This window comes from Schistocerca gregaria, chromosome 2 (genome assembly GCF_023897955.1).
Source record: "Schistocerca gregaria isolate iqSchGreg1 chromosome 2, iqSchGreg1.2, whole genome shotgun sequence".
NCBI lineage: Eukaryota > Metazoa > Arthropoda > Insecta > Orthoptera > Acrididae > Schistocerca > Schistocerca gregaria.
In genome coordinates, this window is record NC_064921.1 from 886,961,434 (window position 1) to 886,985,795 (window position 24,362).

The 24,362-nt window shown below is 39.5% G+C and overlaps 1 protein-coding gene across 7 annotated transcripts in view; it reads left to right on the top strand.

Moving 5' to 3' along the window:
- The window catches only part of LOC126335315 (ubiquitin carboxyl-terminal hydrolase 45), a 159,193-nt gene that overhangs the window by 14,742 nt on the left and 120,089 nt on the right, over window positions 1-24,362 (top strand). For 4 of the 7 annotated variants that reach the window (XM_049998466.1, XM_049998469.1, XM_049998465.1 and 1 more), the window contains exon 4: window positions 4,337-4,491. In XM_049998466.1, coding sequence (XP_049854423.1) covers window positions 4,337-4,491 — 155 coding nt within the window. The remainder of the gene's footprint in view (window positions 1-4,336; window positions 4,492-24,362) is intronic. The other 3 variants (XM_049998471.1, XM_049998473.1, XM_049998472.1) reach the window with 1 other exon arrangement.

Here is a 24,362-nt window from a genome sequence, read left to right on the forward strand (position 1 = left end):
TAATCCAATTCCTAATGTAAAGTTAGCTACCGTTACGTATCTATATTTCCATGCGCGCATGCGCATGACTATCAGCAATGCTCAGTACACAGCTGCTTGCCGCATTTACTTTTGGTGCAGCTCTTGCGGCCTACCGACCTCATCCGCACAGTGGAGTCTGCTGTTACTCTTCAGCCCAAGTAATGTAGATTATGACTAGTTACTATGGTGCTACAGTTTTATACTTGACATGACCAAACTATGGCATATGGTAGTTTAGTGTCACTTGCTTCTGAAGAAGACCAAATTACTTTGGCTTAAACATGGGTAAAGTTTGGTTTCTATTTGCAACTGAGGCTAACGTGTTGCATGTTCAATTATCACAGTTGCTGACAGGTCTGCACAATGTTAAAAATTCTTATATAAACCGCTGCCTTATCTGGACCTGAATCCAGAAAGCATCTTAGTGACATGATAGTGTGCTTTTGGTTGTTCAGCTGGGTTGTTGATTACATTTTATGTATAAACACCTGGAAGCGGTCCATTAATCAGTCATGCTGAAAGTGTCTGAGAAATCACCCCATAGTGGCTTTCTACTTCTATTGATCATATACAGGCCCCAGTAGAGGTGGCTTTCCAAGTAGTCTCATATTAGATGTAATCTTACTTTTGATTAGACCGTAATCATTCTTGCACACACATTATCCTCTTGCTAGCTCACTGATTTCAGCTTCACGGTATGTTGTCAGATTTATGTTCAGTCCTTTATGCTGTCCTCACGTGGAACATGTTCTTCATCTTAAAGCGTGCTAGGTGTGGTGTCCGTTGTGCTACATTCACAGAACTTGCTCCTCTTCATGATTTGCGACCTTGGCACTTTCCAGCTGTAGTTTGGCTGCATCTCGCATGTAAATCGCATGGATCCTTTATGGAAATGGATGCTCATAAAATAGGGTGTGTTAATTGTCGAGGAAGAGTGGTGAAAATCTTGAAGATAGTGGACTTGATGGATTTGAAAAGTGAGTTGCTGTAGAGGAACACTAAATAATCCTTGTTAGTGATTTGAGATACATACTAGTAAAGTTATTCATTAACTCAATTGAATCTTCATCCCATTTTCTGTTTTGAATTAAATATAAGTTAAAGTATAGTGTCTAATATCAGTTCGCATATGCATAATATCCATAGTTTTGGTATTGCATTGACTATCCTCACTCTGGAGTAATATGCGTCAGCAATTAAATTTCAAGATTTGTTATAGGAAAAGGAGATTTTTCAAAGCTGCTCACCATAATTGAAAAAGGTATTTGCCGGCAAGATATAAACATGAGGCAGCCCCTAAAATGAAGAGATAGGTATATATATTTTACACAAATTTGATAACAAAAACTGCCAGTGTGTAACTTGTGTTTACTTTGTGTCACAAACTGACAGTTACGTTAAGATTTCTGCCCACTGGGGAAACATTCCAGTCATTGGCCTGTGCAACAAGAATTACGGCAAATGACATTGGCTATTGCAGATAATACTTTTATTGAATCCTCTTTCAGGGGTGGCAAAAAGTTGCAAGAGGGTGTACATTAACCTTGAACCTGCTACCTTTTACTTCATAGCTCACGATGCTATCAGTTGCTCTACTACAGCTCCAACACCTCCTTATTTGGCAATATGGTATATACTGCCTAAAGACTGTACCTGCAGATGTCATTATTTGATATTTAACTGTGACAGATTGTACCAAAACAATTTGTTTTTGATAGATCACCATAGTGCCTTAACATTGAAACAGTCTACTTTCAAAGCACAAAGTTATAACACTAAAAACACTAAATACACGAAGCATTTAAGTACCAGTATGTAGTTTCCTGTCATTTTATGATAACAGATTGTAGCTAAAACAAAACATTTTTGAAATTTGCGTATGCTTCAAAACAGTTTATATTCTTTCCATTTACTGTATGATAAAGAAAACCCTCAATGTACAAAGTTTAATTCCATACAGTATGATGGCTCCTAAGTTTCACTTGTAACATAAAAATGATGTTGCGTCTCATTAGGCACATTCCTCTGCACAGAGCAAAAATCTGGCGTATCAAATTCTTCATTTCATGCTCCTTATCCATGTGTTTTTCTACATCCTGTGACAGTATGGATTTACCTCAGTCATCATTATCTTAAGCTGCTGATCAGTGTTATCGTGTCAGCCTTATATGGCATATGCCAAGAACAGTATAACCTTCTTGGTAAGAGGCCGCCAACGGTGTTCCTTAATTCATTGACAGAAATTTCAGTGTTTGTCACATTAATTGCAGGAGCATATTCAAAATAGTTAACTCTTGGGTGCTGTACGAATCCACCAAGAAAATTGTTTCAAGTACTTGACTGAGAAATGTATGAGGGTTCTTTCTTGTCTTTCAGAATTTAGTTATACTTATTGTTTTTAGGATTTTATAAGAATTCTGAAAGTTACTTTTAATCATAATATTCCCTGATTGTCATACTTCGGGGTTTGAAGACATGGTTCTTCTATGACACTTCCATTTTACAATGCATTTGCTAGATCATATTAGCAGACTGCTTTAGTTCTACAGGGTAGTTGCACGATGATGACTATTTTAGCTGCACAATGTTAGGTTTACCTAAACACCATATTTAAAAGTAGTGGGTGTAGTACACCATCAGGGAACGTGATAGGCAGTGGTGTTGCTGGAAGTCAGTCCCATTCTTAGTCTGTGCAGATGCTTTGAAGGGTGCCATCCAGGTGGCAATTCCTCATTTGAAAGGTGCAGAAAGGGTCTTCTTTTAAACAGACATGTTAATACCATACTGCTGCTTACCCTGCCGTGGCAACCATTTGTTAAGAATAGTTCAGCAACCATTAATATTTGAGCTTGTATAACAGTAATGGAAATACCTGGATGGAACAGTACGTAAAATAAGGGAAAGGCAACCACTCACCTATAGTGGACTGCAGTGAAGCACACAAAAATGCAACAGATAACAGTATTCACATTAGCTTTCGAGCTCGTGGTCTTTTTCTTGTACAATATACATTCACACACACACACACACACATTCACACAAACATCCAAATGTAAACTTCCACATTGAGGCCATTACTACATGAATTTGTGTTCAGTTGTCTGTGCGAAAGTGTGGACTTTCACTAGAAGAATAGTGAGAGGTTGAAGTATAGAATTTTGTTTTCTGTTACTTGTTTATAAGCTCCACACATCAGTCCTTAGATGTGAGTGGTAGCTATATTCCCTTATTTTATGTTATATTTGAGATTCAGGTCCAAAGTTATTTTTTAGAAATGTGCTTAACATGATTCTTTCAAGGCACTTGCATTTACATAGTTTCTGGGGAGCAGACAAAGCATGGCTGCCCTAATTTTACATGACATTTGCATGATGCTGGCTATTACAGCTGCACATTGGTAGGTTTATCTAAATGCTGTATTTAAAAGTAGTGATTGTAGTATATCATCAGGGGATGTGATGCGTAATATACATCAGGTAACTGCCTTGTCTTTCTAGGAGACCAGAATTACCTTAGACGTGACAAATTTCAGGAAAAACAACACCCTGAGTGAGGGACAAGCACTTGATGTAGGGGAGGGGGAGGATCAGGTCACAAAATACTCAGCATCCACTAAAAACGTAAGTCATTCAGTATTGTGTGAGGTCACCAATTGGCAGGAAGTATCATACTAGTCTATCCTGTAGATGACAATTCCCTGCCCTGAGAAAGAGTTCTCCATTTCATTGTAGATAAAAATGTGTGCATCTAGCAACATAATGTGCTTTTGTCGATGGGACATTGAAAGAACAGCATTATGAAACCACCAAAAGCTGCTGTGTGTGTGTGTGTGTGTGTGTGTGTGTGTGTGTGTGTGTTCATAAACTGGTTTCTGTCAACTGACTTCCTTCAAGTTGTAAATTAACATTACCTCAGTTGAAAGGACTGTTTCTTGCCGTTAAATACATAATTGATTTTAGTTACAGCAGCTATCATGTACACATACATCTGTTATATATTTTTCATTTATCGCCAAGTACTACAATAGACAACCATTTGCAGTGTTCAACATACTGTCTGGCCAAAGTCATATTGTGAACAGCTGGCTGAAACAATTATGATTTTGATGCCAAGGAACCTTTCTTAAAACTTGGTGTAGTGTTAATATCTGACTGGTAGATGTTCACTTATTCGAAACTTGATGTCTGAAGAAACAGTATATTACAATGGCTTTCGGTGCTTCTGTGATACCATTCCTTAAATATGTTGAGGTTGTGAACACTATTTATAGAAAATATTTTGAACCTTAAAAAGCTAAAATACAGTAATCCCTCAGCAGGATTCTGGTTCCATGGGAGGCCTGTGGCTCTGCCTCCGCTGTGGGCATCAGGGCTGCGGACGTATGCGAGCACAGCATGCCCTCAAGCACCAACGGACCCCCCACTCGGACAGCCATGCCCTCGCAGTCAACACAGAGCAGTGGAAGATTTGGTGGGTACAAACGCACTACTATTTTTGGTTTAGCTGTGATTTATTCTCTCTCTCTCTCTCTCTCTCTCTCTCTCTCTCTCTCTCTCTCTCTCTTTCTGGAGGTACCTCTTTCTGCTGTTTCTTGTGTTTTTATGTATGTTATGTGTTTAAATCTTTTGAACTTGGTGAATACACTTTTGTTAATTTTTTTGCTTCAGAGATGGTAGGAGAACTGTTTTTTTGGCCTGTTGACATTCAACCTGTGTGTGTGTGTGTGTGTGTGTGTGTGTGTGTGTGTGTGTGTGTGTGTGTGTAAATAAAATCAGTCATTTCCTTACTGTTTCTGTTTCTGTATTTTGATGCTTTCTTGTTTGTTTAAATTACAATTCAGTGCAGGGCATTCCCTTATGTAGAGGCATTCTGGTTTCTGTACCACATTGTAATACATTGTTTTTGCGTTTCTTTATGCCCACTTTCTACCATAAAAGAAATGGAATACAATGTTAGTTTCATAAACACTGATGAAAATGACTTTAAGAGTAATATATTACATTTTTATTGTCTCTAACTGTGTGCAGTCACCTTCTTTTACTGGCATATAAAATATGTACAAAATCTTCTCACTGTAGAATATCAAAAGTGGTAAATTATTTCACAGTATCAAAGGCAAAGATCAGTGAAGGAAACTGTAAATTTGCAATGAGACAGAATTGCTGGTCAGTTGCTGCTTCTAAGTGATTGCTCATAGACGTTGAAAACCTACACTGACGGAAAAAAATTGCTGCACTAAAATGTAATTAACATAGAATAATGAACTTCCAGGAATACATTTGTCTAGGTAACATAGTTAAGTGATTAACATTGCAAGGTCACAGGGTGCTGTAAGTGTGAAATAAGCCATTGCAAATGTGAAGTGTTGGTATGTTAATAACCAGTGTAACTGCCAAAATGTTGAATGCAAACGTGAATGCATTGTGTTGTACAGGTGCCAGATGTCAGTTTCTGGGATGGAATTCCATGCCTGTTGCACTTGGTCAGTCAATATAGGGGTGGTTAATGCTGTCTGAGGATGACATCGGTGGTGTTGTCTGATGATGTCCCACATGTGTTTGATTGGAGATGGATCTGGTTATTGAGCAAGCCAAGGAACCATGTTGACACTATGTGGAGCATGGTAGATTACAACAGCAGTATATGGGCGATTATTATTGTGTTGCAAAACATCAGCTGGAATGCTGTTCAGGAATGGTGGCACACCAGGTCAAATCAAGAGATCAACATACAATTTTGCAGTCAGAGTGGTTATAACTCTTAAGTGTAGCTCCACTGTGTATAGCATGCAGACTGGTTGCTTGCAGGTCCTTGACTGGCTTCCTCCTAATCAACAAACGGCCATCACTGGCACTGAGGAAGAATTGGGTTTCATTCAATGAGCTCTCACTTGGCACCACTGGAATCGCAAATGGTGATGGTTTGACGTCAGTGAAATGCCCGGTAAAGAGCATTTGGAGCTGTAACTGACTAGTAACAGTTTCCTGTGTCACTCTAGTGCCAACTGCTGCTCAAATTGTTGCTGTAGATGCAGTATGATGTGCCAGAGCCATGCACTGAGCATGATGGTCTTCCCTCTTGGTAGTGCTACTTGGCTGTTCAGAGTCTGGTCTTCTTGCGACCATACATTCTCGTGACCACTGATTCCAATGATCATGTACAGTGGCTACATTCCTGTCAAGTCTTTCTGATGTATTGCAGAAGGAACATCTAACTTCTCGTAGCCCTGTCACATAACCTTGTTCAAACTCTGTGAAGTCTTGACATTGCCATCTTTGTTGCCTTAAAGGTATTTTTGTCTAATGTAAACTCACCATATCCAAACTCAAAGGTAAGTAATGCTCACAACTATTACAGGGTGTATTTAAAGCAAACCTGATTCACACCCTCATAGTGGCACTACTAGCACCACTTTTATGAGTGGCATGAAATTTGAATAGACATCATCTTTCAGATGGTGAAACACGCCTACCAACTTTCATTTGTGTTGCACGATTCCTCCTTGATGTTGCAGTTTTTTTGGCCCGCCGGTGTATATTCATTTTTTGGAACTTGAATGTTCTTTCCTCAGAGAGGAAAGAAGGGAAAGCTGGAAAGGAGAGCAGATCACTGTCACCTGTTGTGGAGCAGAGGGCAGGTGAAGATGAAGGGAAAGGCATTGGGAAGAATGTAATTTCTACTGCTGAATTATGATAGGCAGCCTACTCTTAAGAGTGACAGTTTCTTCTACACTGACTAGGTGTATGTCTACGTCTGCTCAAGAAATAATAGGACAAATACTCTGAAACTGTAAGTGAAAGAGGAAGAAAGATTATTAGTTACAAATCCATTCTTGGTGATCATTTTTAACTTGTTTTCCCTGGAGAAGATCGGAACTTAAAGCAGTGAGCATTTGTGGCAAGTCAAAAATGTATGTACTGGATTGTGATTTGAATGCTGATCTGTGCTTTTCATCTGTAATGCTTTACAAAGCTATTTAATACATATTGTAGTGCCTGTTTAGTTCCAGTAAATGCTTGAAAAGCTCCAGGCCTTTGAAGCCTTGGAGAGAATAATTGTATTGAGTCATCACTCTTCGTGACAAGATTTAATGAAGAGAAAATGTGGATTACTGTTGATCAAACTGTACTTGCAACTCAGTTATTCCTTCCTGTGATTCAACGGGTAAACAAACAGGCACACAAAATAAGTACATTGACCTTTCTCTTCTTATTTCTGAGAGATATTTCTTAGCAAAAATTTTTCTTTTAATCTTCACATTTATGGAGATCTGAAACACTAAATGTACCCTGTTGACAAATTTCGGTTATCACTAATCTACATTTAAGATTTTGACTGTTTTTCTGCTGTGATAAGTGGTGTGGTGATACATGGTGTTGGCAGGCATGAGATTCATACCAAAATGGCTTGTTGCTAGCCTTACCACTCTTGCTCCTTATGATGCTGACTGATCAAGAGATGAGAATCTGAGTGCTCCCTGAAAAATTGCCTGTCACCTTGATCATTAGCTTCTGACCTCACTAGCAAAAACGTGTGTTTCAATTGTAGCATGGTTAAGATTATTTAGTGCCAGAGGGACGGGCTACAGAAGAAACTGATATACTGCATTTTGAATTAAGATAAGTATTATGCTCTCAAGAACAATGTAAAAAAATGAAACAGCTTTCAGAAAGTGGAAATAACCCAGAATCCTCAGTTTCAGATTACAAATGGCCTCAACAATCTATGCACAGAAAATTGATAGATGATTTAAAACAGATAATAGTGAGAGTTTATCCAGCCTCTCATAAAAATATATATATAGTATTTAGAGAGAACCAGTCAAGGGAGGATACACACATAACAAATGAGCCATGAGATTTGGAGAGGAAATGAGAACACAAGTGTACCAGCGTGTTGCTTATCACCAGTGCAATGTACAGTAGGCAGTGGATCACCCACAGGCCTGTACTCAAGCACATGTTGTCACTGTGATCATGATCCTGTCATGCATTATTGAAAAATGCAGTTGTGTTCTCATGTCCCTACTGAACACATTTGGCTGCAAAGTAATTATTTACAGAATGTGTCATGGTTAAAATGTTCGCTGACTTGCATGTCAATCTTATGATAAACTATAATCAACCAATGAAGATCAGGAAGTGCTTTAGATTTAGGTTCAGAGCCTGTGGTTCCTGGTTTTATCACCTTAGGATGACAAAATAGTGTTGCCACTCTGGAGGAAAAATAGTTCAATACAGCGAGCCTGATTACGGGGCAGCACTGTCTCCTACAGCAAGTCAGTGTGTGTGTGTGTGTTTGGTGTTGTCATTGTCCTTTTGGTCTCGCCTTGACAGATCCTTAAAAAAAACCACAACAGTAATGAGTAACTCACCCAGAAACTTTTCCCACTGCTTATTGTCACTGGGGAGGAATCCTCTCCAACTTTTCAACTCTTGTGCCCGAAGAAGGAGCTACTGGCACCGAAAGCTTCTAATAGTTAAATCCTTTTGTGTTTATGCCATTGCTTGATGAGTAGATTTTTTATCTATTCGTTTATATTATATTATCAATACACAAAATAAGTATGTTTACTCTTTGTCTTCATATTTATATTATACATTTATTAGAAACAGTTTTTCTTTTTGGAGTTCTGAACAGTAAACCTTCTCTGTGGACATGTTTGTGTTATCTTAATCTGCATCAGGGAATTTGGCTATTTTTCTTCTGTGGTAGATGATGATACCAGAAATGAGACTGATATCAAAATGACTTCGTTTTGGCCTTCTCTCTCTTTATCCTCGTGTCACAGACCGGCTGGGAGGTGAGAGTATGAGTACTCCCTGTACTTTGCTTCATTCGTAACAATTTTTTTGTGTAATGACACTTAGCCCTATGTCCAGTTGAACCAATCTGTGTAACTGCAGTTGCGCATTTTCAGATTACCAACCTGGTTTCCCGTAGTTAATCCCTCTTTATTATTGATAAGATCCACTTTTTGGACCCCAACTAAACAATAACAGTTGTTGCATAACAACTTCACTCTTATTTTCATTCCTTGCCTGCTTGGAGAAACTAGTTCTCTGAAGTTATGGGTTTCTGTTGACATAGTTCAGTGGCAGCTCGTAGATATACATTCTGGGTGTTCACAAATTTTTAAATTCAGATAAATATGAGAGCGCAAAATTAATAGCATCTGTTGTATAACAGTTATGCTCATAAACACATTTATACTACTTTAGCTGCTGTCAATAATAATAATAATACTTTAGCTGCTGTCAATAATGATGATGATAATAATAATAATAATAATAATAATAATAATAATAATAATAAAACAAGTACAACAAATACTAGAACAAAATAATGTGCAATCAGAAGGAGAAGAAAATACAGTAATGGACTCAAACATCTCAGAGCAAACAAACAAAGAACAACACACATCAATTAAACAATCAGAGGAAAACGAAATCTTAAGACAGCCACCAGAACAAGCACAAATAGAACATGAAGTGACACACATGTTAGATATAGAAGAAAAATTTCAGCTGACATAAATAGAATACAAAGACACAAATACAGACATTAGACCATTCTTGCATAGACCACCAAATAACCCACAAGCCGAAACAACAACAACAACAACAACAACAACAACAACAACTATCAACACAATCATACACAACAAAATAAATGAAAATACAACTATGGAGGAGTTACAACTACTGATTTATATAGGAGCACTCACTACACTAAATATATGCAGTAGGCAGAGATCAGAACCAACAAAGACACGGAAGAAACCCACAAAGCCAGCATGGCAACGCAGGCTACAGATCAGAATAGAAAAACTGAGGAAAGACATCGGAGAGCTAACACAATTTATAAGAAATGTAATATCAGACAAAAAACGAAAAAGGTTAAGTAAAATCTCACAACAAGAAGCGATAGAGCAGTTAGATGAAAAGAAGGAGAAATTAAAAGCATTGGCCAAACGACTTCGAAGATACAAAAAAAGTGAAAATAGAAGGAAACGAAACCAAACATTCAACACAAACCAAAAGAAATTTTACCAGACAATAGATAACACACACATTAAAATAGACAATCCACCAAACATAACAGACATGGAACACTTCTGGAGCAACATATGGTCAAACCCAGTACAGCATAACAGGCATGCACGGTGGACACAAGCAGAAACAGAAACATACAAGATGATACCACAAATGGCTGAAGTGATAATTTTGCAACATGAAGTCACCCAAGCAATTAATTCTACTCACAATTGGAAAGCCCCTAGAAAAGATGAAATAGCAAATTTCTGGCTAAAGAAGTTCACCTCAACACATTCACATCTAACTAAATTATTTAACATAATGATGATGTAAATAAAATAGAAAGAAACTTCCACATGGGAAAAATATATTAAAAACAAAGATTCCAAGACTTACCAAGAGGGAAAGCGCCGGTAGATAGACACAATGAATAAAACACACAAACACACACACAGAATTTCGAGCTTTTGCAACCGGCGGCTGCTTCGTCAGGAAAGAGGGAAGGAAAAGGAAAGATGAAAGGATGTGGGTTTTAAGGGAGAGGGTAAGGAGTCATTCCAATCCTGGGAGCGGAAAGACTTATCTTAGGGGGAAAAAAAGGATAGGTATACACTCGGGCGCGCGCGCACACACACACACACACACACACACACACACACACACACACACACACACACAGATATATATATATCTCCATACATACACAGACACAAGCAGACATATTTAATATGTCTGCTTGTGTGTGTGTGTGTGTGTGTGTGTGTGTGTGTGTGTGTGTGAGGGAGAGAGAGTATATACCTATCCTTTTTTCCCCCCTAAGGTAAGTCTTTCCGCTCCCGGGATTGGAATGACTCCTTACCCTCTCCCTTAAAACCCACATCCTTTCATCTTTCCTTTTCCTTCCCTCTTTCCTGACGAAGCAGCCGCCGGTTGCAAAAGCTCGAAATTCTGTGTGTGTGTTTGTGTATTTTATTCATTGTGCCTATCTACCGGCGCTTTCCCTCTTAGTAAGTCTTGGAATCTTTGTTTTTAATAAATTATTTAACATTTACATTGCAGACCCATACACATTTCCTGATGCACTTACACATGGAATAACTCATCTGAAAACTAAAGATCAAGCAGACACAGCAAACCCAGCTAACTATCACCCCATAACATGCCTACCAACAATATACACTCCTGGAAATGGAAAAAAGAACACATTGACACCGGTGTGTCAGACCCACCATACTTGCTCCGCACACTGCGAGAGGGCTGTACAAGCAATGATCACACGCACGGCACAGCGGACACACCAGGAACCGCGGTGTTGGCCGTCGAATGGCGCTAGCTGCGCAGCATAGCATTTGTGCACCGCCGCCGTCAGTGTCAGCCAGTTTGCCGTGGCATACGGAGCTCCATCACAGTCTTTAAAGCTGGTAGCATGCCGCGACAGCGTGGACGTGAACCATATGTGCAGTTGACGGACTTTGAGCGAGGGCGTATAGTGGGCATGCGGGAGGCCGGGTGGAGGTACCGCCGAATTGCTCAACACGTGGGGCGTGAGGTCTCCACAGTACATCGATCCTGTCGCCAGTGGTTGGCGGAAGGTGCACGTGCCCGTCGACCTGGGACCGGACCGCAGCGACGCACGGATGCACGCCAAGACCGTAGGATCCTACGCAGTGCCGTAGGGGACCGCACCGCCACTTCCCAGCAAATTAGGGACACTGTTGCTCCTGGGTTATCGGCGAGGACCATTCGCAACCGTCTCCATGAAGCTGGGCTACGGTCCCGCACACCGTTAGGCCGTCTTCCGCTCACGCCCCAACATCGTGCAGCCCGCCTCCAGTGGTGTCGCGACAGGCGTGAATGGAGAGACGAATGGAGACGTGTCGTCGTCAGCGATGAGAGTCGCTTCTGCCTTGGTGCCAATGATGGTCGTATGCGTGTTTGGTGCCGTGCAGGTGAGCGCCACAATCAGGACTGCATACGACCGAGGCACACAGGGCCAACACCCGGCATCATGGTGTGGGGAGCGATCTCCTACACTGGCCGTACACCTCTGGTGATCGTCGAGGGGACACTGAATAGTGCACGGTACATCCAAACCGTCATTGAACCCATCGTTCTACCATTCCTAGACTGGCAAGGGAACTTGCTGTTCCAACAGGACAATGCACGTCCGCATGTATCCCGTGCCACCCAACGTGCTCTAGAAGGTGTAAGTCAACTATCCTGGCCAGCAAGATCTCCGGATCTGTCCCCCATTGAGCATGTTTGGGACTGGATGAAGCGTCGTCTCACGCGGTCTGCACGTCCAGCACGAACGCTTGTCCAACTGAGGCGCCAGGTGGAAATGGCATGGCAAGCCGTTCCACAGGACTACATCCAGCATCTCTACGATTGTCTCCATGGGAGAATAGCAGCCTGCATTGCTGCGAAAGGTGGATATACACTGTACTAGTGCCGACATTGTGCATGCTCTGTTGCCTGTGTCTATGTGCCTGTGGTTCTGTCAGTGTGATTATGTGTTGTATCTGACCCCAGGAATGTGTCAATAAAGTTTCCCCTTCCTGGGACAATGAATTCACGGTGTTCTTATTTCAATTTCCAGAAGTATACAAAATATTAACTTCAGTCATTACACAGAAATTAATGACACATACAACACAGAACAAAATTATAAATGAAGAACAAAAAGGCTGTTGCAAAGGAGCACGAGGATGTAAAGAGCAACTGATAATAGATGCAGAGGTGACATATCAAGCAAAAACTAAACAAAGGTGGCTACTACACTATGCATACATTGATTACCAAAAAGGTTTTGATAGTGTACCCCACTTATGGTTACTACAAATATTGGAAATATACAAAGTAGATCCTAAATTGATACAGTTCCTAAACATAGTAATGAAAAATTGGAAAACCACACTTAACATCCAAATAAATTCAAATAATATCACATCATAGCCAATACAGATTAAGTGTGGAATATACCAAGGGGACTCATTAAGTCCTTTCTGGCTCTGCTTTGCTCTGAACCCACTATCCAACATGCTAAATAATACAAATTATGCATACAAATAAAATGTCTGCTTGTGTCTGTGTATGTATGGATGGATGGATGGATGGATGGATGGATGGATGCATGGATGTGCGTGCGTGCGTGCGTGTGCGTGCGTGCGTGCGAGTATATACCTATCCTTTTTTCCCCCTAAGGTAAATCTTTCCGCTCTCGGGATTGGAATGACTCCTTACCCTCTCCCTTAAAACCCACATCCTTTCATCTTTCCTTTTCCTTCCCTCTTTCCTGAAGAAGCAGCCGCTGGTTGCGAAAGCTCGAAATTTTGTGTTTGTGTGTTATTTTATTGTGCCTGTCTACGGCCGCTTTCCTGCTTGGTAAGCCTTGGAATCTTTGTTTTTAAATTATGGATACAATATTACTGGAACATACCAACACAAAATCACACATTTGCTATACATGGATGATCTAAAACTACTGGCAGCAACAAATCAACAACTCAGCCACTTAACTAAAGATAACAGAAGTATACAGCAATGATATAAATATGGCTTTTGGAACAGACAAATGTAAGAAAAATAGCATAGTCAAGGGAAAACACACTAAACAAGAAGATTACATATTGGATAACCACAGCGACTGCATAGAAACGATGGAAAAACAGATGCCTATAAATATCTAGGATACAGACAAAAAATAGGAATAGATAATACAAATATTAAAGAAGAACTAAAAGAAAATTATAGACAAAGACTAACAAAAATACTGAAAACAGAATTGACAGCAAGAAACAAGACAAAAGCCATAAATACTTATGCTATACCAATATTGACCTACTCATTTGGAGTAGTGAAATGGAGTAACACAAACTTAGAAGCACTCAATACACTTACATGATAACAATGCCACAAATATAGAATACATCACATATATTCAGCAACAGAAAGATTCACTTTAAGCAGAAAGGACAGAGGAAGGGGATTTATCAACATAAAAAACCTACATTATGGACAGGTAGACAATTTAAGAAAATTTTGTATAAAACGAGCAGAAACTAGCAAAATGCACAAAGCAATCACTCATAAATGCATCGGCTACACCACTACAATTTCTTAACCACCTCTACAACCCTTTAGATCACATAACATCAACAGATACGAAGAAAGTAAATTGGAAAAAGAAAACACTACATGGCAAGCACCCGTATCATCTAACACAGCCACACATAGATCAGGACGCATCCAACACATGGCTAAGAAAAGGGAATATATACAATGAGACAGAAGGATTCATGATTGCAATACAGGATCAAACAATAAACACCAGATATTACAGCAAGCATATTATTAAAGATCCCAATACCACAACAGATAAATGCAGACTTTGCAAACAACAAATAGAAACAGTAGATCACATCACAAGCGGATGTACAATACTAGGAAATACAGGATACCCCAGAAGACATGACAATGTAGCAAAAATAATACATCAACAACTTTTGCCATACAACATAAACTAATAAAACAACACATTAACACATACAAGTAAGCACCACAAAATGTAATGGAGAATGATGAATACAAATTATACTGGAACAGAACCATTATAACAGATAAAACACCACCACATAACAAACCTGATATCATACTTGCCAATAAAAAGAAGAAATTAACATAACTAATCGAAATATCCATACTCAATACAACAAATATATAGAAGAAAACAGGAGAAAAAATTGAAAAATACATCCAACTGGCTGATGAAGTAAAGGACATGCGGCATCAGGATAAAGTTGACATTATACCAATCATACTATCAACTACAGGAGTCATACCACACAATATCCACAAGTACATCAATGCAATACAGCTACATCCAAACTTATATATACAACTACAGAAATCCATAATTATTGAGACATGTTCAATTACACGAAAGTTCTTAAATGCAATATAACATATACCGTACAGTTGAAAGGAAGTCACGCTTGATCAAGGTCCACGTCACTTTCGATTTTTGTCAGACATAACGTCTGAGAAAAGAAAGATATAATAATAATAATAATATGCATAACTCGTCTGTAAATGGAAGACTTGTTGTCACAGAGTTTTGTTGTTTTGTACATAATTAAGTACAGTTTATGGCAAGAACAAGATAATGTTTAAGCTCTTGCTACTCTATGTTTCAAATTTCTGTGTAAGTGGGAGTTCTTCATGCTTTTTTATTTTTTTGGACTAAGGTACAAGCTCCCTAATTCATGTATTAGTTAACAAATTAACTTCTGGGTTGAAAATCGGGCACTCCTACCTTGCACCCATGTAGCGCCATACACTTATTATACACTTCCTTGTTAAACGTTTACTTTTAGTCACGCTGATCTGATTTCTTCACTTTCTCAGACAACAAATATCGTCTGGAATGCCCTAGTTTCTTTGTGCTTAACTTTTCCTGGTAATTATCTTTTCTGTTAGCACTTAATACAGCCAGCTGTTGTGCCCGAGTGGTTCTAGGCGCTTCAGTCTGGAACCACGCGACTGCTACAGTCGCAGGTTCAAATCCTACCTCAGGCATGGATGTGTATGATGTCCTTAGGTTAGTTAGGTTTAAGTAGTTCTAAGTTCTAGGGGACTGATGACCTCAGATGTTAAGTCCCATAGTGCTCAGAGCCATTTGAACCACTTAATACAGGTTCAACAGAGTTCATGTTGACACTCCACAGGAAAGCCGATTCCTGCACAGTAGACAACCAAGTCCAAACACAAACTGCCATTTGCAAAAATGTTTAGATTCAAGTAGTACTATCTACCAACAAGGTCAATTGACTAGAATAAAGATTAGGCACTGAGAGCCATAAGAGCCAAAAGCACACAGTCTTCGACCCACCAATTTATTTGAATATCAAAGAAATCAGTGAGACAGCTTTTCATGAATGTTTAAATATATGTACAATGTGGCCCTACAGTACAGATAAACCATAAAGTCAACAGATGTCTGGAGCAGGAATAAATGCTGCAGTCTCGGAATTGATGGTGATGTGTTTTATGGTTTTGCTGAGAATGGATTATTCTGTTATAAAATCCAAAACTTTGTGTATCATATCTCATTCAGGACCCCACAAACTGATATCTGATCTAATTTTAGTATATAGTGTGTCAATGTGCATACCTGTGGAGTGTGCTACCACATAATGGGGTTTATGGTGAATGTATGTAGATAAGACTGCTGCAGTGTGCAACCACCTGTGGCATTGATGTAAACCAGTAGTTGAGTGGTAAGGGCTAGCAGTGCACACTATGAACTGTACACATTGTTCATCAAATCTGTATGTATTTGGTCTGTAATGCAATTATGCCATGCCAGTTGCACTCGCGCAGAAGTTCCTTAAAATGTGCACAATTGAAGGCTTGCTCACGACCTGATGCCAAGTTTCGCTGAGTCTAGTGGAGCAATATGTAGCACAGCAGGGTAGATTTTGTGCTGTGTATTTCAGATCACTGCATCTACGTTACTTTTAACATCATTCAAAGAAAAATAACCAATAAATTTGCAAGGTGTCAAAAGTTAGGGTGTTCAAATGCTCTTGTACTCTTACACAGCGGCTGCCACTGGTGTAGTTTACATTGCTTGCACTGATGTTTACTGCACCTCAGGATTGTGGTTAGTATGAGCTGTGTATTCATCTGGAGACAATCAATGACATAGTTTGATCCTTCAATCTGATCTGCAATTGGCTGGTACTTAGAAAAGGAGTAGAGTGCACCGGTCCAAACCACACCGTGCAATGGCAAACATCTGAAGCATGTATCCTGAAATAGGAGAACAGATCCAAGTCTTTTCCATTCTTGCCAAACCATTCCTATTTGAGGACAAGTGTCTGTATCTCCAGATTCTTTCACAACTGAAACAGAGTTCACTCCTAAATACTTGTGATGCCTATACTAGCAGAGGAAGTTTCTTTCCTTTTGCCTCTGGATCCCTCTTGTAGAACTACTTGCCGTCAAGAGTCTATAATCTTAAATTTAAATGTATCTATCTAACACAGTCCTTGTCTGGACAATAAATGCCAAATGGAAAATTCTCTTAAAACGTTTATTAATGGTACAGTCAAAAGTTGTGGTAATTTATTAGAGGACTAGTTTCGAACCCTTACAGGTTCATTGTTAAGCCTGGCCCACTGTGACTGCACTGACAGTGCCTGGTCGTAATAATAACATTGAGTGGCAACACATGCTCTATAAATGTTAGCAGGATGAGCAAGTCAAAATCAGTTTGACTTGGTGGTAAGAGGGATGTGTGAATTGTAGCGTTCATTCTGCGAACATGTTATTATTAAGATCAGGCACTATTAATGCAGCCTCAGTGGGCCAGGCATGAAAATGAACCTGTAAGGGTTTGAAACTGATAACCTTATAAATAACTATAACTGTTGACAGAATCATTAATAAAAAAACAATTTAAGGAATTTAAATAAAGTTGCTGTTCCCTGTTAATAAAATGTTGAAACCAAAGAAATAAAAAGCTTCTAACAAACCACATACAAAACAACATTAAAAGCAAACAAATTAAAAGCATAATGTCCGGTTTTGATGTTAATTTCAGAAATGTTCTGTGAAATGGATCCATTAGTGGATGAACGCCTTTAGATTGCTATTTTGGGTACCTGTTTTCAAGCCAGTGTCTGCTACTAGATACAAATGATTGCTGATCACCTTTTCTTTTTTACCTGATAAGAGCGTAAAAACAGGAGGTAGAATTTGGATATCTTGTTTATATAGGTGATCTGAGCCACAAATGTTCCAATCAACACCATGTCATCTATCTTTATGGAAGTTGTTGGCAGTTCCCATGAGCCATTCTTTTCGTAGTGTTTCCTTGCCTCTTTTGTTCTGGGGAGCAGTTTTTGTTTTCACATCTGGGGCTGGGAATAATTGTTCCATGTCTCTAAGGGGTGTGGCTGTATGTTTTGCTGACAATAATTCGGCCTGTGACCGGCCATGGACTAGAATGTTTATTGTGCTCTCAGATTTGTGGGATGTACTTGGCCCACCTGTTTTCCTCATCAGTGCAGCTGGGTCGGCTTTTCAAATTCGCAGAAATGTCTCTTGACAGGATTGGCTGCTGCATGGTAAACACCTCTCCTGTGTACAGTGATGTGCCCCACTGTTGGATGTTACACAGATCCAAGCTTGACATAAATTGCAGTCCATAGTCCAATAAGGTAGATTAAAACTGAAGAAACTGCAAAAAGGAGGAAATTTAAGGAGATGGGGCCTGGATAAACTGAAAGAACCAGAGGTTGTACAGAGTTTCAGGGACAGCATAAGGGAACAATTGACAGGAATGGGGGAAAGAAATACAGTAGAAGAAGCATGGGTAGCTCTGAGGGATGACGTAGTGAAGGCAGCAGAGGTTCAAGTAAGTAAAAAGAAAAGGGCTAGTAGAAATCCTTGGGTAACAGAAGAAATATTTAATTTAATTGATGAAAGGAGAAAATATAAAACCGCAGTAAATGAAGCAGACAAAAAGGAATACAAAAGTCTCAAAAATGAAATCGACAGGAAGTGCAAAATGGCTAAGCAGGGATGGCTAGAGAACAAATGTAAGAATGTAGAGGCTTATCTCACTAGGGGTAAGATAGATACTGCCTACAGGAAAATTAAAGAGACCTTTAGAGAAAAGAGAGCCACTTGTATGAATATCAAGAGCTCAGATGGAAACCCAGTTCTAAGATAAGAAGGGAAAGCAGAAAGGTGGAAGGAGTATACAGAGGGTCTATACAAGGGCGATGTACTTGAGGACAATATTATGGAAACGGAAGAGCATGTAGATAAAGATGAAATGGGAGATACGATACTGCGTGAAGAGATCGGCAGAGCACTGAAAGACCTGAGTCGAAACAAAGCCCCGGGAGCAGACAACATTCCATTAGAACTACTGACGGCCTTGCGAGAGCCAGTAATGACAAAATTCTACCATCTGCTGAGCAAGATGTATGAGACAGGCGAAATACCCTCAGACGTCAAGAAGAATATAATAATTCCAATCCCAAAGAAAGCAGGTGTTGACAGATGTGAAAATTACCAATCAATCAGTTTAATGAGCCACAGCTGCAAAATACTAACTCGAATTCTTTACAGACGAATGGAAAAACTAGTAGAAGCCGACCTCGGGGAAGATCAGTTTGGATTCCGTAGAAATACTGGAACACGTGAGGCAATACTGACCTTACGACTTATCTTAGAAGAAAAATTAAGAAAAAGCAAACCTACGTTTCTAGCATTTGTAGACTTAGAGAAAGCTTTTGACAATTTTGACTGGAATACTCTCTTTCAAATTCTGAAGGTGGCAGGGGTAAAATACAGGGAGCGAAAGTCTATTTACAATTTGTACAGAAACTAGATGGCAGTTACAAGAGTCGAGGGACATGAAAGGGAAGCAGTGGTTGGGAAGGGAGTAAGACAGGGTTGCAGCCTCTCCCCGATGTTATTCAATCTGTATAATGAGCAAGCAGTAAAGGAAACAAAGAAAAATTCGGAGTAGGTATTAAAATCCAGGGAGAAGAATTAAAAACTTTGAGGTTCGCTGAGGGCTTTGATATTCTGTCAGAGACAGCAAAGGACTTGGAAGAGCAGTTGAATGGAATGGACAATGACTTGAAACGAGGATATAAGATGAGCATCAACAAAAGCAAAACGAGGATAATGGACTGAGTCGAATTAAGTCGGGTGATGCTGAGGGAATTAGATTAGGAAATGAGACACTTAAAGTAGTAAATGAGTTTTGCTATTTGGGGAGCAAAATAACTGATGATGGTTGAAGTAGAGAGAATGTAAAATGTAGACTGGCAATGGCAAGGAAAGCGTTTCTGAAGAAGAGAAATTTGTTAACATCGAGTATAGATTTAAATGTCAGGAAGTCATTCCTGAAAGTATTTGTATGGAGTGTAGCCATGTATGGAAGTGAAACATGGATGATAACTAGTTTGGACAAGAAGAGAATATAAGCTTTTGAAATGTGGTGCTACAGAAGAATGCTGAAGATTAGATGGGTAGATCACATAACTAATGAGGAAGCATTGAATAGGATTGCGGAGAAGAGAAGTTTGTGGCACAACTTGAACAGAAGAATGGATCGGTTGGTAGGACATGTTCTGAGGCATCAAGGGATCACCAATTTAGTATTGGAGGTCAGCGTGGAGGGTAAAAATCGTAGAGGGAGACCAAGAGATGAATACACTAAGCAGATTCAGGAGGATGTAGGTTGCAGTAGGTACTGGGAGATGAAGAAGCTTGCACAGGATAGAGTAGCATGGAAAGCTGCATCAAACCAGTCTCAGGACTGAAGACGACAACAACAACAGTCCAACAAGATTTGGTTGCCAAATTCTTCAGCGAAATGGCTCATGCATCTTACCAACGCCATGGTCAACATTGTTCTAACCAGATACAACATTACAGTCTTAGTATAACAATCTAGTGCAGCAAACAAGAAGCACACACAACCTGCCTTTAGACGAGGCTTCCCGTTTTGCTACAGATGGAGAGTGAGGGTACATGTTCCCGCCCAGTGTGGTGGCTCAATTTTCTTTGCAAACTTTGGCAGTAAAAAAGAGTAGGAGAAGGTCGCTGATCCTTAATTAAAGTCAAAAGTGTTGCTTTCCTTGTCTTTTACATTTTTCCTGCCCATTTCCATATGATAGTTCAGAGTTTGTCTGTTTTGTAAGAACCTGCATGCACTACAGTAAAACATTGCAAGGAATACTGTCATACAAAAGTGACAAACTGTCACTTTGCTAACCTCTATTTCATTGTAATCAGCATGAAACAATATTTCTTCTAAATAATCCACTGGCTACTTTAACCTTATGCTTCATTTTTCTGTCAAAATAGACTGTAAGAAATCTGCTTGTTTGCAGATGACTACTTATCTATTCTGCCCCTTTTTAAATCAGAACCCATAGAGGGAACAGGTATTCAATTTTTTTTTCTAAGGCTGAAAGCTGAGTTCTATGCAACAGAGGCTGAAATTTGCGAAAGTGGTATTCCTTGTATTGCAGAAATTTTTAACTCTAACAAAATTATTCCTACCACCAACATACTTACTCTATGGACTTTGCTTCTGCTTTGGGGCAGATACCTGAATCCAGATTGGCTCGCTGGAATGGCCGTGAGGTTCTAGGCACTGTAGTCTGGAACCGAGCGACCGCTACGGTCGCAGGTTCGAATCCTGCCTCGGGCACGGATGTGTGTGATGTCCATAGGTTAGTTAAGTCGCATAGTGCTCAGAGCCATTTGAATCCAGATCAGATCAACAACATGACCCTCCTTCCATAATTTGCATACCATTGACATATCTAACTTTTGCTTGTCAAAATTTCGTTGCATATCTCCTCACTTCTATTATCACTGCCATTGCCTTCTCCTCATCATTGTCAACACATTTTAATGAGCTTAACAAACAATGGAAAGTTCAGGATGGAATCAGCCACAGCGAACAATGGCAATAGCCATGTGTGTGAATTGTGCTTGTGAGAATGAGTTTGTGTTTCTTTTCTACTTCAGAAGAAGGAATTTTGACTGAAAACTTAAATATATAGCAGTCTTTTCATTGTGCCTGTCTGCGATGCCATGTCTCGTCTCTATCATAACAATCTACCCTTTCAAAAGTATTATTAATGAGGATAATAGTAAACCATGTGATCAAGTTAGTTCCTGTAGTGGCCGTGTCTATGGTTAGGTTTGGTGAGTTAACACCTGCTAATTTTTTTAAATCCAGACCTTATATAATATAGGTGAAACGTCCCCTTAGAAAAATTTATACAAGACTGTGCTTAAGCTGACACACAATATTTTTAGTGCAACACAATCTGACTTTCAAACATCTCTACAAAAAAATGGCCCTGACTAACATTAACCTATACGTTTCACAAATCACTTACCTCACAAAAATCTTGGTTACTCGAACTACTGCAATACAGCGAGCGCCACTACTGCCAGCTAAATAAAAGATTCAAACTACTGAAGGCACTAACTACTGACAGGCGTAGCTAGCAAATGAAAGATTTTGATAGAGAACAAACAATGTATTTACCTTAATAGTCATAATATATATAGCAGTTTATGACATCCAATCTTACAAATTACAAAACTCCGCCATCTCTTTCCCCACATCCACCACTGCTGGCGGCTCACCTCCAACTATTGCTACGCGCTGTTCACATCCATCTGCTCAACGCTACAATGGCGAGTATTACAACAATGCCAACCAGCCACAGACTGCACCCAGCACAGCCAGTGATCTTCATACAGAGCGCTATGTGGCGTTACCAATAGAAAAAACCTAAACAGCCTACTTACATAGGAAAAGGTATGAACTCTCTCTACTGTGTAAAAATGAACTTGGTTGATCTGTCTCTTACTATTATAAAGAAAGCCGGTAGGAATTTCAAACTAAGAAATTATGTGGCTTACCAAGGAAAAATATTACTGTCAGTTGGGAGTAAAATACCCCTATAGTTTGATTAAAAGTACTTGATAGTTGGTAATTCACATGTTGGAGATGGCATCGTCCAATCAGAGCACTCCCGGGGTGTATATGACCCGGGGCAAGAGGGAGATCCGGGAAAAACCCGGGAATTTTTTCATCTGCGAGAAAACTGGGAAAAACCCGGGAATTTCTTATAATTCCAGAAATTTTTCATTATTTTAGTTCCCAATTGAATTTTTTTGTTTATAACTGGTAAGAACCCAAAAAGGAAATTACTGTACCTTGATACTGTAGAATAATACTGCAGCAGTGAAACGTGATTGAGAGAAAAAATGGAAATAGAACTTAAGTGTGGCTGTTGGCTGTGGAAGCAGTAGCAGCAAGCAGTCAGATGCTACCCCGAAAAATTTTAGTGGCGCGCCCAAGCTGCCAGATTCACCCACACGCAGCAGGCTTCGATCTGGGGGAGGAGGGGGGGTCGCAAACTGGGGTATCTGCCCCAGGCATATTAGGCATTTGATATTAGTACTTTGTGAATTATATTCTGCTGTGTTATAAAAATGACCATATGTGCTAAAACAGTCTCGTTTATTTGCTGTATGTTACAGTGGCCGCGATATTAGAAAGGCCTATTTTGTTTTATCTAACAGACAGTGACAAAATAAACATAATCAGATCGAGAAACCATGCGAGTCTTGGGTTCTATTTGAATTGACAGCTACTTCAGTATTAGACAATGACTTTTTGATGTAGCAAAACGTTTGACAAACTTTGATGAGGTAATAGATTCTTTTGCAGAAAGGAACGCACCCCATGTAAAGCTGTAGCAAGAGTATAGAGAAAAAATTGCTAGGACCTAAGGATTGAAGAAATGTCTTCTGTCTCGCTTGTCTCTTGTCTTTACTGGTTTATGTATCCTTTATCTAATTTTATGTAACATGAAACAGCAAGTTAAGAGCTAGTAGGCAATAAAGTGTGCAAATTTTCTGAAGAGCTCTTGTTCTCCCAGCTACAAATAATCCCATCCAGTAGTAATTGCGAGCTTTTTTTAATGAGCGGTAGGATATCAAACCTGCCCTGAATGTAGTTTAATGGTACCATTACAAAATATGTGTTTGAATTCCGCATAGTGAAATTCAGTGACATAAAATAGAAGAAGGGGCATGGTGCTGCACTTTGGCACACCTAAAACCAAATAACATATCTTACATTTCCTTGAGCATATATGTGTTTTATGTATCTGACTCTTCAGAAAGATGTGTGCTACAAAATGTACCTTTTTTTTTTTTTTTTTTTTTTTTTCGGAAGTCCTATCTCAACTGCCCAGGGCCGGTGAGGAGGGGGGGAGGGGGGGGGGGGGAAATATCGTAAATCCGGGGCTGATGCGCAGATGATCTGAGTTGTAGTGGGGAGGTGGGTAGTCTCCACGTGACCCATATTTACGTTTAGTGATTTTGCTGTTTTGCTGTTTCCTCTTCGTTTAATGCTCTCACATCAAATAAAAACAGAATAGATTTTTGTGTCCGTGAGCTATCGAAATACATCCACATAACTACGGAAGGCTAAAATGTGTTATTAGCATTAACCACCTTGTAGAATACTGAAGTTTTTTTGGCCGGTTTGCTACAGAAATTTGGCTTTCATTAATCTTTTCCACTGATTCAGTCAATTTATTTGAAATGAAGTGTTTCATTCCACACTATTGGCTAGTTTCAACTGTTTGCTACTTTTCTAGTGCACATTTTCATCTTATAGCACATAGGGTGTTATGCCATAATATGGAACCAAACGAGATAATACAGTACTGGTAC